Below are 20,104 nucleotides of genomic sequence, written 5' to 3' on the forward strand. Positions count from 1 at the left end.
ATGAAACACATAGAAAAAAAAGCCAGTTTTATAATAACAGTAAATAAGAGAATGTATGCTTTCAGAATTGTATTCACTTCTTTTGCACACTTTTTTCATTTCTTATATTTACTGGCCATGAGATTAAGTTTACCTAGAAGACGCTGATTAAACTCAATAAAGATATTCCATCTTTTTAGACTTACAATAAAATAACTATGATCACAAATCACCTTTACAAAAGGCTAGCTGAACTACACTAATATATAACATTATATATGGTAAGTAATCATATTAAAGCAATGAGTTGTTATAATAGAAAAACTGAACTTCTCATCTACTGGAGCTCAAAGTGAAGTAAGGTACAGACAGAATGTAAACTCTCAGCTGTTGTAAATTATCACGGCTCATGAAAGCTTGCCATTTTACACCTTCTGGGGAATCTGAACTTCAAAATCATTCCTTACAATATCTAAACATTCCTTACAAGCATCTAAAAGCAATTTATAAGCAGTAAAACTCAGGCTTCCCCAAGAGAAGTTTACATTTCAACCACTTTCTCAATATGGGAACTAAGAGAAAAATTGTGTCTCTTAATCAAAATCTTCTGTCCCCTCAATCAGTCCAAACTACAAAACATTCCATGGAAATCTTGGTGCTCATGCCACAGAACAAAGACTGGTGGTATGCGGGTACCGGAAAGTGAGGACAAAACAGTTCCCTAAGTATCATCTGTCAAAAGTACTTGAGATATTTTTGCAACTGAAAAGTGCATCTCCACACAGGCAATAAAGACTGCATCCTTTCTTGGAACCTTGGAACAGCAAAGACAAAACTGTCCCATAGTGTGCTTCAAGAGAAGTCTGCTCTTGTGCGATCAGGTCCTCAAACCATGGAGGAGTTTCCTCTACAATCACTTGGAGCTTCTCTGCCAAGGCAGATTTACAAATTTACTTCTCACATCTAACTGGTTCTTCCACTGTGATAGAAGAGGCAAACAAGGCCCTGTACAACCCCTCTTAATGACACTCCTCACCTAAAAGTGTGTATTTAAAAGCTGTATGAGCTTGTGTGCAGCTCTTGTTGCAACAGACTTTACAGCTAGCCCACTAGCCACAGGCACTCTGTTTTCCAGTGCATTGCAATAGCTGTCACACCTGGGAGTCTACACACATAAAACAAATGAGCTGAGAATGATCACATTGGAAAGGCTCTACTCACTCTCGTAATCAAGGCAAATTTTGTTTTAGCAAGATCATCAAAAAGGAGTGTGGAGGGTGGCAACGCAAAGCCAACAAAACCAGAGGAAAGAAAAGCAATAAAACCAAGTCCAAAATATGACATCCACAGACTCACTCTCACTTTTTCCAGGGACATAACTTTTTCCTTTGAAACAAGTCCAGCCACAGAGAGTTAGAAGTGACAAGGAAATCTCCTCATCATAAATACGTTGAACATAGGTAAAACCTTACAAAGAGAGGGCCTTGTAAAACCATAGCTCAGGCCTACTACTTTGGCTAAACTAGAAAAGGACTACAGAAAAGTGACTCAGCTGAATTAGAGGTAGAAAACCACATTATGTAACCATCACATGTTCACATTGTGGTGTATCATGGTTGGTTGAATTATGTTTACTATGATTTAAAACTATGTAGCTGATAACCAGCTAATTGCATAAAAAGGCCTGGGTTTTGGAATAAAGCAGCGCTCCTTTGGACTGCCTGGGGACTCTGTGTTGCTCTGCATTGTCACATCAACACTCCTAAAATGTAGCTTCATAGGTCCATAAAACCTGCCTCTCTTTAATAACCAGATCAAATGGCAATAAGCTCCGAGGTAAAAAACTTCTTGCCATCCCTTTTTAAATGCATCACAAAATGCTCAATTTGGATCTTCCACCATTTGTTGTGATGGTATAACCAACATTGCTAGGTACTTTATATCTGATAAGTCTTTCTGAAGCTGCAAAGAACAGAATCTTATCTCTTCATAAACACAGCTGTTTAACTAGGGCCCTTAACTGTGATTTGATTTCAGTTTAAGGAGATTAGGGTTTATGATAGCATTTATCTTTTCTGAAACAGGGTAAGGACAGAGAACGGGGAGGTGGAAAAGGATCTGCCTCCAGCAGCCATCATTGCAAAATCTAGAATTGCTCATTTTTGTTTTTAGAGAAAATATTCAGGTTGACACCAAATGCATCGAAATTTTACATAGCCACATTTAAAGTAAATTGCTGGTACATAATTAATAAATTGAAAAGATTATTTTAACCATCTGATACACATTGGTTTTTACTGCTATTCCTGTCTTGTTATTTTTCCCTCTGAAATATATTTTAGAAGTGTAGCAGCTTACTACAGAGACAAGAATCTACAAGCTTTAATCAGTAAAAAAATGTTAGAAAATGAAATAGGCACAAAATTGACAAAATTCTATAAAAATGCAATTCAGCTCTGTGAAAATTAGTCTAAATGGTTCTTGAATGTAAAAGCATCCCTATTTCTATCTTCCGTATTGTTAGGGTATAATTTTCTAGGGGTTTAATAGGCAAATCCAACAAATCACTAAAAAAATGTATCATTTTCTATAATAATCTTTACAACAGCTATACAGGACTTGCATGTCATTAACATCTTTGGTCACACACAAAAACATACGTCAAAGTATACGCTCTCCTTAGCTGGTTTATAAATATGCATGTGTTCAACACACTGTGTTACTACAAAACCACAGACAAAGAGTTTTCCAGCCAAAATCCCAGAACAGTTTGGGTTGGAAGGGACCCTAAAGATCACCTAGTTCCAAACCCCTGTCACGGCCAGTGTCCATTAGACCAGGATGCTCCAAGCTCCATCCAACCTCACCTTGAACACTGCCAAGGATGGGGCATCCACAGCTTCTCTGGGCAACATTTGCCAGTGCCTCATCTCCCTCACAATAAAGAATATCTTCTGTATCTCTGATCCAAACCTACCCTTCTTCAGTTTAAAGCCATTTTCCTCTGTTGCAGCACTACACACCCTTGAAAAACATCCCTCTCCATCTTTCTTGTATGCCCTCTTAGATACTGAAGACCTGCTGTAAAGTCTTCCTGAGGCCTTCTCCAGGCTGAACAACCCCCACTCTCTCAGTCAGATTTATTGACTTTGATTTAATCCCCATATGATGGGTTTCTGATTAACTCACTGCTTAAACAAATGAGTCCTGCATTAATTTTTCAAAATCAATTGTTCTAAGAAAGTTATTTCTTTCAGAAAGTGACTTAAACGTTTAGAACCACATTTGTAATTGCATTTGAGATCCCAAACATATCTAATGAATTGGGAATGTCAGTTTCCCCACAAGATTAAAACAAACATAAATTTATTATATAAACTGACTAAATACCTGAAGCAAATTGAAACACCTGTAACTGCTAGAAGATAAATCTTGTAAAATTATGACCTATACAGTTTCACTCAAACATTAAAATAGGCTCCACCCTAAAGGAACACTTTGAAAGCTCTTCAGCACAGATTTTCACTTCAGAGACTGTGATCTTTCAATCTGTCATTACTATCCCACATAGACCTCTAGCTTGGAAGCCACTTCACAGGAAAGCTTAAGATCTTTTTAACAAGTGTATTTGTCGTAATTTCTTCCATTTCTCCCTGGCACGAGGGAGTCCAAAGTGATCAAAGGAGTAAAAGGAACTCTTTGTCACAAGGAAACCCTCAGCTCCGCAGCTCACTTGCACATCTAGAAGCTGCCAACAGTGTCCCAGCTGGAGTAAGAAAGGCTGTGCAGAAGTGACACTGCTTTTCCATCTCCTTGCCTGCTCACCTTCCTGGAGCCACCAGTGTCTGATCCTGGGGTGGGAGAGATAGCACAGGGCAACAGCTATCTCAGAAATCTCAGCAGTCGTGCTGAACCAATACACTTCTTGGCAGGTCTAGACACACGAGCGTAACTCTGCTACATCGAACTTGGGGCACTTACCCCCAAACTAGATTCTAGCTATCTTAACACATCGATGACCATGTGCATGGTTTCAGGAAACACAGAATTCAAGTTTCTTCCACCATCTACTTTGGTTTTGTGGTTACAAATAAAAATAATGTTTCTATCAGCTCCCAAAGCAAAATTTGTTGAAATGCAGATCTGGGAATTCTCAGACGAGTTTCTAATTTCCTATCATTTTTCAAAAGCTTAAATCCACTGGAAACAGTATTAAGCAGCTTTAACTAAGATTTTGAAAGAATAAAGATTACTTACATTTATATCTCTGAATGGAAAACATTAACTAAGATAATAAAGATAGTAACAACAGACTGCCATAATTGATCATCCATGGTATCTGTGGATTTTAGACTTTATGTTATTTTCTGTAATTTAAAAATTGATGTATATTTTCAACCACACCTGGCTTTCAAAATGCTTCGGCAACCTTTTTTTTTTTTTTTTTTTTTTTTTTTTTTTTTTTTTTTTTTTAATGTAACCATATATATCTGCTTGATTATACAATTATACTTAAGATAATCTCCAACAGATCTGAACCACAAAGAGTGCAACAGTCAATATAAATCCCCCACACCAGACAAGTTCAAACACAGAATAAGTCTTGCTGTGTGGACAACTAGGTGTCTTTCTGGCTTTCTAAATCAAAATTCACATCCACTGCTTAGCTGAAGAAGTGACCTAAATTCAAGAGCTGTGAGCACAGCAGCCTTCCTAAATACTGTGTGTGATGCTCTGTGCACTTCTGAAGGCAATCTGGGATAAATAAGTTGAGGCAATATTACTGTAGGACAGCAGGATGAAAATAATGCTCTCTAGTAATTCTCCAATGCTCACAACAGTAGCAGCAAAATAATCAAGTTTTCTGATTGCAACTGACACGTATCAAAAAGAAAATCAGAAGAACACACAGTTGCTCCCAACATAGTTTTAACACTGAAAATGGCTTTCTATACTGTTATTCTTGATAAATAACAGTCAAAATATTAGCTAACATTCAAAGAAACAGGAATCTGGAACTTTTAAAAGTTCAGAAAATAAAGCAGATATAAAGTTCACAAGATATTACTGTAAAGGACGAGATTAAGAGCCCATTTGAATTAAGCCAAAGCAGACAAGGGGGAAAGGTGTTTCATAAAATAAGGGAACAGTGCCAACAGGGAAAGCATTCATTTTCCCTGTAAGCCAAAATGCCATTACTATTACAAATGATACAGAAATCACATCAGGAAAATAGTGTGTGATGTGAGCACATCAGCTGAACAGTGCCAGTTTCCACTGCCCACATCCTCTGCTTTCCCCCCTGTACCCTGCATGAACCCTGGCCAGTCCGCAGTTCCAGTGGACACTGACCTCCTTGCAGATCTTGGCCACAGCTACTAGCTTGGCCTACCTGTAATGGATGTCCTACCAAGAATATTGCACATGCCTGTACTTATAAAAATTATTCCACCCCATCTGGAGAGATTGTAATGAATACACCATTGCACAGAGTCAATTCAGGTGAGATACTGATGTTTACAAGGATTAGACTAAGGAAAAGGAAACCTGCAGCCTATCACAGGTTATGCTTCCATACTACTTTTATTTGAGGGTAACTGTGTGACTTTGCTTGCAGCTAGTCATAATACACACAGTGCAACCATCACAGATGCAATACACTGGATACTAGCATTCACAGGTGACTCTCTGGCACTTTTACGTAGACTTTCACGAAAAGGCTATAAAAAAGGAGGTAAAAGCACAGCAAAACACACATGGGCAATATGTTAATTCTCTAATTTAGCCTCACCAATTCACCTCAGCCTTGCTATGCATCAAGCCTCTTTCTTCTCTTCTATGCCTTTCTTGATGAGAGGCTGACAGCCACATTTTAGAGAGGAAGTTTCCTGCTTAGGCTAAATACTCACTAGAAACAAGCATTAGAGTAGATATTATTTCTCTTATTGCCCAAGAGAGCACTTAAGCTTATTTCTGGAATAGTGAAAGGCTAATATACTGCTTAAACACAACACTGATTACTGAAATGCTTTCCTTCACATATATTTTATGTTGTTACTTGTTTGGCAGTAAAACTTAAGTTCACATTTAGCAAGGCACTTAGGCCACATTTCATTAAAATATATATATATATATCCCTGACAAAATTGACTTTTGCTCTCTCTGTATGAAAAATTGCTCTGCAACACCAAAAGATTGACAGGAAAAAAAATCAAGTACTGCTCTGAAGGAGTGGCAAGCTTGTACCAGAACATGAAAACCCACTTTAGAAAGTGCTGTTCTGCGTAAGTAAATGTGTGCATCATTGGAGATGTATGGAAGATGTCTTTGGATCTGTCATCAGCACAGAACTGTTCCATCATAGCAGGCTACCACAATGCCTACACCATAAAATTTTCCCCAGCATTGAACTGTGGGATTTCTGCTGAAGAATAATTCTGGCCCCTCACAAATGCCATCAGGAAATACAAAATGGAGCTCAAGCATAAGAAAAGGCTGTAGAAAATAGGGCACAAAAAGGATAAACAGGACTTTAATAAGAAAACAGGATTTGTACACTTATTTTTATAAAAGATACATTAAAAAAAAAAATCATATTGACCTATAACACCACAGTCTTCTTGTCCTTTTTTTTCTATTTACTCAAGCAAAGACACTTCTCCAGTACAGAGACCGAACACTGTTTTTGCACATCCACAGGGATAAAAGGAATAACTAGTGTTACACTTTCACACTTTCCGTGTGTGTAAGTGTAACACTAATTATTTCACTTTCGTGAACACAAGTTCAGAAGTTACGCACAAGGAATTTAACAGGGCTAGAATGTCTTAGTAGACTAGCCCTGGAAAAGGCACAACATATTTGCATACCTCCTAGCTGGATAAACCACTCATGTAGCTTTATCTACCAGTTTTTCCCAGATTGCTTGCTTATCAGTCGAATACCAAGACACCAAGTTTCTTGGCAAAAGAAAAAAAAAAAAAAAAGAAAAAAAAAAAATAAACCAAAGAAAACCAAGGGAAAACTTGTAACCTTCACTTCTGAAGAAATATTGACAAATACTAAAATTGATCTGCTTTTACTGTTAGCTGTTTAAAAATTATATGTATCTTGTTACCTATTTATATGTTAAGTAAGTAACAACCTACTTAAACAGTAGCAGAGATGGAAGAAACTAATCTGTAATAATCTCACATTAAGATTTTTTTTCCGAATATGATTTAAGAGTCCACCTTGGATCAAGTTCAGTATTTAATACAGAACCACTTAACGAATCTACTTCAGGAGACAGAATAATCCAGTAAATATTTCTCTCTGTAACCATTAGTATGATATTTGAAATGTGAATATCTAAGCCTCATAACACTCACGTTTCTAATAACAAACCTAAGGCATAATTATAGCATAACTAAAGTTAACATTAGTTTTTTACCTAAAACTTTGGCTTGCTTTCTACTTGCTAAGGTTCCAACAACAAGCCCTCTACAGCTATATTTCTCTGGCAACATGTTCCATCTTACAGGGTTGGTTACTTTTTCAATTATCAAGGCAAAGAATTCACCTGCTTCCTTGAAGTACAGCCAATGAATCTTTCTTGTAATGGTCCATTATGAAAAGATTCACTTTTCATTTCACGATAAACTAGACATTTATGTCCTTGTCATGACTGCTTCCTGTGGAAAAAAGAAGGGTGCTTCACAGGTCGTGACAAAGAAAAACAAACCAGAAAAAGTAGTTTCTTTTCCTCCACCTTCTTCATGATTCTTTCCTTTGTTTTCTTCTTTTCTTTTTTTATAAAGCCTTTTTTTCCATGTCACTGACTTAACTTTACACATTCTAATGCAGCTGACAAATCAAAAATTTCTTATATAAAAAAAAAAATCATAATCTCACATGCTAATAAAATGTAAAAATCAACATGAAAACAAATCTTATGTCAACTAATAATCATAATTACTGGCTTAGCTTACCTAAGAAAGATCTGATTGAGGAGGCTCATAAAATGATCCAATTTCACAGCCTACACAGGCTTTCTGGTGGGCTTTTTGTTTTCTACTTGTTTCAAGAAATATATCACTATAGTCCTTGTCTATTGTCTCCACTTAAAATAAGACACATCAAGCCAAAGAGTCTAAAAAATCAACAAGAATTTCTGTAGAAGTTGGCATTAATCCATATCCTAGCACATTGCCACCAATATTAATGTTTAACTTTCTCACACTTGGTTTGTTCACAGTTATATTTCACCATACTCACTAGAACTAGCCAATTGTGAACTGGTAGCCCAGAAAAATCTAAAGTATGACAGGTAAGAGCTGCAGTCACTTCAGTTTAAATCATATTCAAGCATCACTCCATGTACACATTTTGATGCATTAAAATAACCATCTTTTTTTTGCACTAGGATCAGATCACCCAGTGGACATTGGGAATTCAAACTGGCATAAAAAACTCTGCAGACAGTGGCATCCTTTCCAGAGGTTCTCTGAGGGAAGCCTTAATTTGTGCTTAAGGTTTCATGGCAGCGCTACTAGCAAAGGTGCCTTGGGGACGTGCTGTGACACGCAGCCATCTGTATGTGCAGAGGCCACACTAGTCACAGGTAAGACAGATAAATCAAATGGTAGCATCCCCCCATCAGCCTTTCTATTATCTGCCCCACTTTGTGCCAATTTCCTCCAGCTTCCCCAACATCTCTTGCTTTGCTGTTCTTCCTTAAGACATGGGATGGGGATTTGTCAAAGTCAATGAGCACTTTATTACAGTGAGAGTGCTCAGTAATGAACAATTCAGCAATTTAATGAGATTCTGTAGATCTGTCTCCAGCCTGTCCATCAAGTTTCACTTCTATAAAGCACCCTGACACTAATCCTCTGGCATACCCAATCTTCACCCTGGGCTGAATATTAGATTCTTCCATGGTATATTGCATTACCACTATAACCTTAGCAAAAATGATGAACTTAACTACACTTGAGGCAATATAGCTGGTCTGATTTGATTTTCTTCTATTGGGTTGACTATGAGGGGATTACTTATTTACTAAGATAAAGCAAGAAACCAGTTTCTTATTGCCTTCTGAATGCCCAAATTGGCAAATATTTATATGTGTCTTTTAATCCATTCTGGGGACCTGGAATATTTATAAATATATATTTATTCCTGGTTTCACAAACTGAATTAAAAAGATGCATGCACATTTTGCCTGCAGCAGAAAACTAGTTTAAAAAAATTATTCGGAACAGCATTAGTAACCTTTAGAGAGGCAATTATGATAACACTAAAATGGACAGTGTGGAGTTTGTTGTCACTTAGAAAGCAGCATATTCCCTATAAGTATCACTCCCCAGTATGACCCTGCAACAGAAACAGAGGCTCTGCCATATTTGCTTCATGAAGTGTTCATTGACTGGAATGCGCACAGTTAAGAAAATTACTTCCGAGTCCAAGCCTTTCTTGCAGAACAGGACAGTTAGACAGGATTTTAAAACTCCCACTTCCCAAACATCATTACAGCAGGTTACATAGGGCATATTACTGAGTGAGTATTAAGTTATGCTTGTATGGCTTCCCAGAGAAACTCTTCCAGCAAAAGTGTACCCAAGCAGGTAGCTAGGGAATTCCACTGGCCCTACAGAGAAATGATGATGAAACCCAATCAGCGAATCATCCATGCTCCATGCATAAACTTGTACATCAAAACTAGTTTCTGATAAAGGGAATACAGGCTAGGATTCCATAGAAGAGTGCCTTAAAAATCTAAGCCAAAACCAGTCCATCACCATGGGTAGTGTACTGAATGTTCTGTTGTACAGGCATTCTCCAGAGACGAGGAGAGGAAAAAGTCAAACTTTATTTTGGTATTTGCAGAAAATACCATCTTTGTAGTGTAGTCCATAATCTAAAGCTTAAAAAAAATTATGCCTGCTACAATACTGAAGGATTGTTACATATTCATACTTGTTTTGTGGTTTGAAGAATTTAACCAACCTGACATCTTTATTTTTTTTAAGAATAAATATTTTATCCTGCATGACATTATTCATCCACAGAACATGAAGCATCCCACTGATGAATACACACTTTACACTTTGAGAAACTGAGGGCATCTACATGTAGTTATTTCCTTTGAATATCCAAAAGATAAACAGATAAATAATAGGATTGAAATATAAATCAGTTTTCTGAATCACAGTCTTCTCTGTTGGACCAAGATAACCCACTTCCTAAAAGGAATGCACAGGTTTCTTTTCAGCAAGTTCCTTTCTATCTTGAAATACATGGAAATATTTTCCTCTCTAAAGCATGATGGCAAAAAAGAAACAGAAACACATGTTTGGGTAATCAGTATTACAGAGGTTTACTTCCACTCCGTAGTGAATTTTCACAGACATACAATTGGAATGTTTCCAAGGACAGATTTTGGTTTAGTTTTTGTGCTTCTCTTAATAGGCTATGTGTTTTTCTCACAACAAGTTTTCGCCCAGCCCATACACGCTAAGGTCACAACACAATGCTTTTATCCTGTTAATACTTTATGGCTAGCAACCTGGTCCTTTTCTAGATACAGATCTCAGGCTTCTTGCCACAAACCTTCCACTGAAGCCTCCACTCATCTTGGAGCAGAGCTGCCTGTGTGATGATTCTCTCATTTGCCTCAGGCAAAGTCAGCTGCGGTGGCCTGAACAATTTCAACGACTATTGAAGTTTTACATCTAAATTTGTCTGAAGTGAATGAGGAAGCAGGTTTGCCACCAGACTCATGGCACTAACCTCATCAGAGGCAATTATAACTGAGTTGCATGCATCGTCATCTCCTCCCACCGAAGAAGTTGAATCTGGAGGAAAATCTCTGGCTGTATTTAAGTAGCAGAAGTTAAACAGCATGACAAATTTCTCTTTCAAACAAAGTAATTGCATTAACACAACACAATATTTTTAGAATTTCATTTAGAAATTTCCCTCAGTTGTTATTCACAGTTTTTACTCAAGTGCTTATTTTCCCTCAAGATTGCTCCAGGGTTTCAAAACAACAGATTACTGCTATGGTTTATAGAGCGTCACACATTCTGGTTGTTCACCAATCTCCTTACCTGCCAGATTTGTTCTTCACTGAGTGAAGTGAGTCTATCGCTTTTAAAAACCTCTCGAAGAAGACAGTATGGGAGTGCCAGAACTTCTTCAGGATGACTCTTCAACAGCTCAGAGAGATGTTTTACTAAGAAGCCAATGACTGCATTCTCCAACAAAGTGAGGTTGAAAAGATCCGCAAGCTTGTACAGGTCCAAGTAATTAAAACTATTTAATTCCTAAATGGATGAAGCAAACAAAATACACATCACAAAAATATCCCAAACACAAAACAGAGAATATAAAAATCCAAAGGTCTCAGATAATGAAAAAAGGTTATTCTTTTGGAGCTGTGGAGAAGGAAGGCAATATAACTTGCAGTTAATTAACATAGCCTCATTCAAAATGTATATGTAAGTGTCACCAGAGCATATGCAAATATATATGATAGTACTAATTTACATTTCAACTCCAAAGCTTATATATGCATAAAGCATCTGTAAGAAATATGGATTAGTACATAATATAATAAACCATTATGATTTACACTGCATGTCAAGAACTCACAAGAGCTAACAAGCAGATTTAAAAAAATTATTTTTTAATGACAATGGTTTGTTACAAAGCACTTGTTTGTTCATTGTTTACTGTTCTGATTGAACTAGAGCACCTGTGTAGCACAACTGTTCATTTTATGAAACCTCAAACCACAAAATACAAGACGCTGAGCTACATTTTATTACATATGAATTTTTCTTCAAAGAAAAAATGAACACTTTTTTTTCTTTCCAGACACTTGCATCAACATATAGTGGATGTTGGCCTCCTACTCCTTCTCCCTCTCCTTCTAGCAGCTGAAAATGTGAGGAAACAAAAGCTATAGCAGCTCAAGGCAGGAAGCTTTGTCCATCCTGCTAACAGATGACTGATATTTATAGGCTAACGTTTTCAGCTAGGCATCCCTCATAAATTAGTATCTAGACAACTAACTACCCCTGTTCTAGACCACACTGCTGCCTCCAGGGAATAGGCCAAGAATTCACCTCTATTAGACAAAAGTACGCAGGGCACCTGGGAAATGACCATGTTTGCCCATTTTCTCTGTTCTTGCTGCATGCTCACACCTCTCTTCCTCTCTCCTCCGCAATCCTGGTTTTCATCTCCCAATTTACCGCATTGCTCCCTATCAGGCGCCTTCTCCTTGACCAGCCCCATGTGCGAGAACGACAAGGAGCCTCGTCAGTCTCACTTTGCTGGTGAGTTAACGCGGGGACTGGAGCAAGGAAGAAGAACAGACTAAATTAAGTCAATTTCACTTTCACTGCTCTGCTGGATGGAATGGCAGCACCAAATGAAACTGACAAGAAATCTTGTAAATGTCAAATGAGCTGCACGGCTGGCAGATAGAGCAGAGCAAAAGGGGAGATGGGAAAGTGCGAAGAGGGGTTTTTTTGGAATGTTTTATGGACTACATCTTGAACATGTGAATTGGGTGCCTGTCCCGATGACTGTGGAGCCGTTTATGCATATGCAATGGAGAGTGGAGAAAGAATTTTTTAACCTGCTTAGAGGAGTCAGTACTGGAGGAAATGGAATCAAATTCCTGTGGAGTTCCCTGCTTGTTACATAATCTCCCAGTCTGAACAGTGCACCTTCCCTAGCAGAACTGTACACAAAGATAAATCATTATCTACTTAGACTTCTGCATAAGAATTTCCCATGGTTTTCTTGGAAGAACAAAGGTAAGTTCTTTACATTGTCAGAACAAGCACTAACAGCCATCATCCCAAAAGCCCAGCTATTCTAGTGTCAGCTCCTCCTCACACTAACACAGAGGAGGTAAGGATAAATCTGCAGTTGCAGAAAGAAAGAGAAAAGAATGAATTTTACATAACAAGTATCTGGTCTGTGTGCTTGCTTGGTGAATTAGTATCTTCAGATCACAGATGGCACCTCACAACCCCACTTCTGTGATGGCCATGCAATAGTGGCAACAACACATAGGAGTCTAATCAAAGCAAACATCACTGCATTTGACAAGCAACAACCGCAAATTACTGTTCCTGGTTCAGAAAACTATCTTTTCACAGAACTCACTGATTGAACAAAACCCAAATGCCAGAAAGAAATTTAGAAGAGCTCAGCATGTATTTATTGAGCTCTTTTGTGGTCAATGGCTATGTCTAGAGACATAAATATATAAATAAATAAATAATCAAGCACTGTGAGTTGAGGATCAACAGTCCCACTAAAATACCTGCCTGGTCAAACCTCACTAAGAGTTGGTTGAGGAGGAGAGGTGGTTTTTAGCAGACTTCAGAGGAGGAAAACATTGTAGGTAACATAATGGAGTCCTTATTAGAGAGAATCTTATTAGAGAGAACCACAAATGTAATCTACTCCTGAAAAATATTCACATTTTCAGTGAAATCTGAATGACACTGAAAAAGCCTTCCTTTTAGGTTTGAATATTTTTTCATGAGCTCCAAACTCCCTTCTCCTCTCAAATCAGCAGCAATTGAAGTTGTTTTTATGAAAGCTGTCTCACAGTTGAAGAGGCCAAATATACTTATGGATTTATAAAAAAAATCTCACCAGTTATTTATACTGCATGTAATAACTTATTTCAGATACTTATTTATGCATGTGTGCTTATTTATTTATTATTTGGGTTATGTGTTTACCTATTTTCATTGCTAAGTTTCAGATGATTTTTGATGCTTCCTAACATAATGTGTTAGTCACTTGCTGAACCTACAGTCTACTTCTTAATGAATACTGAAAGTGCGTTTTGTTAAAATTGGCCTTGGCCTGGAATCAGCAATGATCATTTCTGATTTTGTAAGATTAGAGGTGATCTACAGGTTTTTACTTCACAGACAAAGAGGCAAGTATTGCATAAGGCTTTACAAATTAAAGTCAAGATTTTGCAGTACCATACACTACCATCTCAGTTATGATCCTAGGGAGCAAAAGTGTCACACTGAGATTGCTCAATGTATACCCCAGATCACATAATTTTGTTCTTATAAGTGGTAAAATTTTCAAAAATAGTCTAAAGTTAAGTATGTAAGTTAGTTGTAAGAAAAATGCACTTTATATTCTACCTTTAAAAAAGTCCTACAGGACTCAAAGCAATCACTGTCAGCTCAGTTTGATTTGAATAGATTTTTCATGCTAAAACCTTAATTGAAATAAAACCTTTGATAAATGGTGAAATAGACTACTAAACAGGAAATTCAGGTGTGGTCATGAGTAAGACTACTGGCAGTCTCCGCTTTCTACAGATTATATATTGCGTTAACTGAGCAACTACAAAATTTTGAAGTAGTGCGTGACTTTCTTGAGATAGTGTATTGCAGTATATGTTCTTCGAAAACATGCAATACAAACCAAGCTTATGTAAACTTTTGAAACTTTTAACCCTTTTTATCATAAACTTTTATGTATATACCCCTTTTTTGAATTAAGGATGAAATATGAACACAAGCAGAACCATCACCATGAGCTGAAGGCAGTGATCCTATCTCTTCTAATATGATGCATGTCACACTGCTGAAACACATTTAGGCTAAGAAAATATGTATAAAATTATAGATACAGCACTTAAAACTAACTTGAAATAGTTCTGAAATCTCACGGTAAACTCAAACCAGTTTAGTAAATTGTCCAAAGTATTTATCAGTGTCTACCTCTAAAATAAGAAACTACCTTAGATCCTATGCATCCTATCTATAGTGTGTCCCCCCACTGAAGCAAGAGAATCTATTATTCCACATTAAGGGTCTTCTGATTCAGTAGAATCAACCTTTAGATAACAAACCAATTCAATAATGAGTTGACATTTAAAAGCCTCATAAAACAAAATATGTTCTACAAACAAACATAATCTGAAAGACAAAAATATTAAATATTCAAAATAAATGATGTGACAGTGTGAAAATTTTGATACAGAGGTGTATTTTAATATAGAGATATGATAAATTGTCAAACAGGAAAAATAGGTATAAACATTGTGTTTAAATTGCTTCCAAAACCATCTTTATTTGTTCATACTTTAAAGAATAATTGCCTTGCACAAGCCACAGAAAAGGATGTATCAGATTGATAAATTAGAGTTAATCATAACCAAGTACACAGCAGACTGCAAAATACCTCTATTCCTGTGCTCCATGTTATAAATAGCAGAAAAAGCACAAGGAGAACTAAGGGGAAAGAATGCATTTCTTTATGACCTTATTTGAAAGATAAACTCCTTGGGGAAATACAATTTATTCAGATTATCAAGACCCTGCTGTGCAAATCTACAGTCTGGGAGCACACTACAGAGATCAAACAATATTTACTTTATTCTGTTGGGTATAAAAGCTTTTAATGAATGCATAATTAAAACAGCAAAAGTATATACAGCTTCAGAATTTCAGTGCCAAGCCAAGCCATTAATATCCAAAGTACCGTAACCAGTTGTAACTCCACCTGCTTCCTATTTAGATTACAATACTATTATAAATCAAGGTATTTAATGACTAGCCCTGCCGCTGTAGCAGAGAGAAGTTGCATGGTGACACTATTCCTCCCTTTTCTAAAAGGGGTTCAGCCTCTTTAAAGCAAAAAAAGCACCCCTAGTGTAAGGTCTCCGAGACCTCACATAGCTATTCAAAATCCTTAAGGAACATAGGTCTTGATCCTACATCCTCCAGGTTCTCTGCCACATTAAATACTATGAACTGGCTGCACAATTCAGAAAAAAACTTGACAAAATCATAGCAAAGATGGACCCTAAATAAATAAAGGATAGTAACAAAATGAAAAATTGTAATGACAAAAATATATGTACCTGACAACAAAAAGGATCGCACAGTTTTAAGATAAGAGAAATCCAGTTCTGCTGGTTCTAGCTGTTTCTTTGTATATCAAAGGTTTTAGCTCTGCAAAATCTCACACATTTACCTAAGAACTAACAGATCATAGACACACTCAACAGCACAGCAACAGACACAAACAGCTCATAATTAGCATAAGCACGAAAAGTATATTTTAGACCTTATTTGAAATTTGCCTCTGTTAAACACCAAAGTCATCCACTTGAGCCATGAAAAGAATTTTGCTGAATCCTGGTCACAGTTAGCCAGGCTGGAACAGCCTGGAACAGCTGGCTCAGAATTTTTCAATGTATAGAACTGATTACACTTATTATGAGATAACTGCAGGTGTGTTTATAGACAAAGTAAAAGAATGCTAAGTGACTCGTTTTATACAATTAATTTTTCTGATAGATCACTGTTTTCTCACCACTTTCTGTAATTCTTGCTTTGTTTTCTCCTTTGAGCATGAAAAGTTAATTTGCATCCTTGCCACTATTTTAAAGTAGGTCTAGAGCTAAGTAAAAGACCAACAATATCAAAACATTTCAGCCCTATTATTTTTCCTCTACCCTAAGAGAATTAATTTTCCTTTTCACTTATTGTTCCTCTGTATCTGCTTAGTTTTCAGGTTTAATCCTGCTGGCTTGTGCTACTGAGAATTCTCTTTGAAGGCACAGAGGAGGTCTGTGAACTTCACAAGCACAGAGGAAAGACATTCTCAGAATGCTCACGTGATGACACAAATGTGAGGTCCTCAAAAAAAGAAACTGAAACATGCCACATATAAAATTTAAAAAAGCAAACATTTTCTAGAAACTCAGTCAGATTGATCTACATTATTAAATAGTACAAATATCTTCAACTGCCAATCCAATTAAATTTTAGGTGACCCTGATTATATATACCTTTTATAATCTGCAAACACAATTATGTCTATCATGGAAAGAAACAAAATATTGAAATATTAATACTACACCGTTAAATTTTCATGGTACCAGTGGAAAAACTACAGGTAAAGTTCTGCAGAGGTTTCAATAGCTGCTTTCTCTTGGTTAACAGATGCTGCTATAAGATTTTTTTAAAATTATTTTAAGTGTTCCTGGCACAGAAACTCCCTAAATGAAAAGCTTCACATCTCACCAGCTACTCCTGGCAAGATAACTGTAGCAATACATTGTATTTAACAAATATAAGTACAGGGATGAAAGAACATGGAGATCTTCTAACCACTTACCTGGCACTTCTATATCATTACACACAGTAGAAACACAAAGTGAGGATTTGACGAGATTTATCAATATTAACCATTTTTGCCAATTGTGGGAGCTTGCCTTTTCTTTAAACATGTTGTGAGGAATAAAACTTCTCATACACATTCATATATCCTTTACTCCAGCAGAAATCACAGAATATAGTCTCTACAGATGATTTATCACTTTATAGTTTTGCTAGCTCTTTGGAATTACTACAGTGTAAGAGGAAAGCTGAAAACTACTTGGCTAATGCATCAACAACCAGTAATTTTTTTTATGGTGTTCTCTTTTTTATATTTTTGTTGCTAATATTGACAAATCCAGGAAGAGCAAGTGTTGTCCCTTAGAAACTCAAAGCTTACAGGAGTAGCAGCCAAAATAAATAATTACAAACCAGAAGAAGAAAAATAAGACTGTATGATACTGTATGATACTATTACTTCCTTTTCTCTTTGTTGTTGTTGCTGTTGTTGTTTTTTGTTGTTGCTGTTTTTTGTTATAGGCTCCCATAACAGTTTAAGGCCATGAGAATACAGAAATGGAACTCTGTCCCTCTACTATACCATAAGTTCATTCAAACATCTTCAGCACAAATTAAGAAAGATCCATCTTGTTCCCAACTAGTATTAAAAGAAGGCTCAGCTGATTTTGAGACTCCATGTCTTAATTTCCAGTTTAATTTACTCAAACAGTTTATATACATTTGTTTCTGTGCCAAAATCACCTTTTAGATTTAACAGCACAATGTTTCTCTCCCTGCTCCGCCCCCCCTCAGTATTTACTCCTTTGATATATTTACAGAAGACAATGATATTCCTCCTCAGTCCTCATTTTACTAAACTAAACAAGGAAAGCTCTTCTAATCTCTTCATGTAAAGTAAGTCTTCCTGATCATCTTAGCTAACCTTTTCTACACCTCTCACAGATGTTTTGATTTCACTTATTCTTCTGCATGGACAAACTCTTCCCAGTACTGATTTTTCAGCAGTACCTTGTAAAGTAGCATTAATACTTCTTTAGCTTTATACATTATCTTGTATGAAATACCTTAGAAGTCAAAATGCCTTTTTCATTATGTCATCACATTAGTAGCTCAAAGTCATCATATGATTCAATACATGAAAATTCTCTGTAAACATGGTCCTCAAGTGGGACACAGCAGTAGCCACTCAGTCTGGCAGGCCAGACAGAAATAATATGACACATTACAAACTGGAGTTATGATGCAATAGACTCTACTGAGGATGCTCAGAAACTATTTTCCAATCACTTCTTTAATCGCGTTCTGTCTTTGAGTAACAGATCTTGTAATTGTCCTGGTCAGTACCAGTTACTGGTGGAGTGTGATCACGGCATGCAAAGCAATCACACGGAGACAAGAGATTTGCAGGGCAGAGTTGCTCCTCAGAGAGAGAGCAAGGCCAAGAGCCCCAGCCTGTTTATTTCTTACATTTTATTTTTCTTACATTTTATCTTACATTTGTGGGTTGTGGTTTGGCTTCTGGGGTTACCCCCTCTCAGCCCAGTGGCCAGACCAACTGTCAGTTAAAATTATTTTCAGGCTAGAAATATGTAAACAAAGGACAGGGAATGAAAAACAAAAGGTTTGTTTATGTTCCCATGTGTGAGAAAAGCGAAACTGCTCCTAATATTGTGCAGAAACTAAAGAAGCTGACTCCATCTTACGAACAAGTAGAAGGCTTTAAAAAACTCAGAAAAACAGGGGTGACAGTGGAGAAATTGTTCCAATGATTTTTTTTAAGACTTGTTTCAAGTTGTATCTGGATCAATGGGCTGAGACCAACAGTATGAGATTCAACAAGGCCAAGTGCTGGGTCCTGCACTTTGGCCACATCAACCCCACACAGCACTACAGGCTGGAGGCTGCAAAACTGTGCAGGGGAAAAGGACCGAGAGGTGCTGACCAACAGCAGATGAACATGAGGCAGCGTGTGCCCAGGGGGCCAAGAAGGTCAATGGCATCCTGGCCTGCATACGGAATAGTGTGGCCACCAGGACTGGGGCAATGGTTGCCCTTCTGTACTCAGCACTGGTGAGGACACAGCTTGAGTGCTGTGACCAGTTCGGGGCCCCTCACTAAAAGAAAGACATTGAGGGGCTGGAGAGACTCCAGAGAAGGGCAACGAGTTGATGAAGGGTCTAGAGAGTGACTCATATGAGGAGTGGTTGAGAGAACTTGGGGGTGTTGGGGGTGTTTAGCCCGGACAAAAGGAGGCTCGGGAGTGACTTTATCACTTTCTACAACTGCCTGAGAGGAGGGTGTAGCCAGGTGGGGGTTGGTCTCTTCTCCCAGTGACAGGAGAAGAGGAAATTTCCTCAAGCTGCACCAGGAGAGGTTCAGGTTGGACACCCAGAAGAATTTTTTCTTTGAAAGGGTGGTTAAGCATTGGGACAGGCTGCCCAGGGAATTGGTGAAGTCACCTTCTCTGGAAGTATTCAAGAAACAATGGGACATGGCACTTAGTGCGGTGGTTAATTGACATGGTGGTATTTGGTCAAAGGTCAGACTCAATCTTTGAGGTATTTTCCAACCTTAACGATTTTATGATTCTATTCTGCGAAAAGTAGGTAAGTAAATCCTCCTTAATATACTGAAAACCAAAAGAAGTCTTAAATCAGTATTAAGTAGGAAAACTTTTAGACACAGAAAATAGAAAAATAAAAATTATTTCTTATACACAGTACATTAAAATGCAATTTTTATTCTTAATTCATATCTCCATTACCAGCATGAAGGAAAGAGGGAGAGGGAAAACAAACTAGAAATCAACATTCCTGATGTATCTGTTAATAGAGGTATTAGTGTACCTGACAGTTTCCCTTTCCAATGCCCTTTTTTAAAATAACTTGCTATTTTGCCAACACTTAATAAGTCAAGCTGGAATTTTCCAGCTTCAAGATGAATCACTTGAAATC

The 20,104-nt window shown here is 37.2% G+C and overlaps 1 protein-coding gene across 10 annotated transcripts in view; it reads right to left on the minus strand.

Moving 5' to 3' along the window:
* Window positions 1–20,104, minus strand: part of KLHL32 (kelch like family member 32) — a 141,792-nt gene that overhangs the window by 29,376 nt on the left and 92,312 nt on the right. For 7 of the 10 annotated variants that reach the window (XM_040057589.2, XM_040057587.2, XM_058419613.1 and 4 more), the window contains one exon: window positions 11,073–11,288. In XM_040057589.2, the coding sequence (XP_039913523.1) occupies window positions 11,073–11,288 (216 nt within the window). Of the gene's footprint in view, window positions 1–7,540; window positions 7,653–10,370; window positions 10,836–11,072; window positions 11,289–20,104 lie in introns of those variants that run through there. The other 3 variants (XM_058419615.1, XM_058419614.1, XM_040057592.1) reach the window with 3 other exon arrangements.

The sequence above is a fragment of the Hirundo rustica genome, chromosome 3, assembly GCF_015227805.2.
Source record: "Hirundo rustica isolate bHirRus1 chromosome 3, bHirRus1.pri.v3, whole genome shotgun sequence".
NCBI classification, from domain to species: Eukaryota; Metazoa; Chordata; class Aves; order Passeriformes; family Hirundinidae; genus Hirundo; species Hirundo rustica.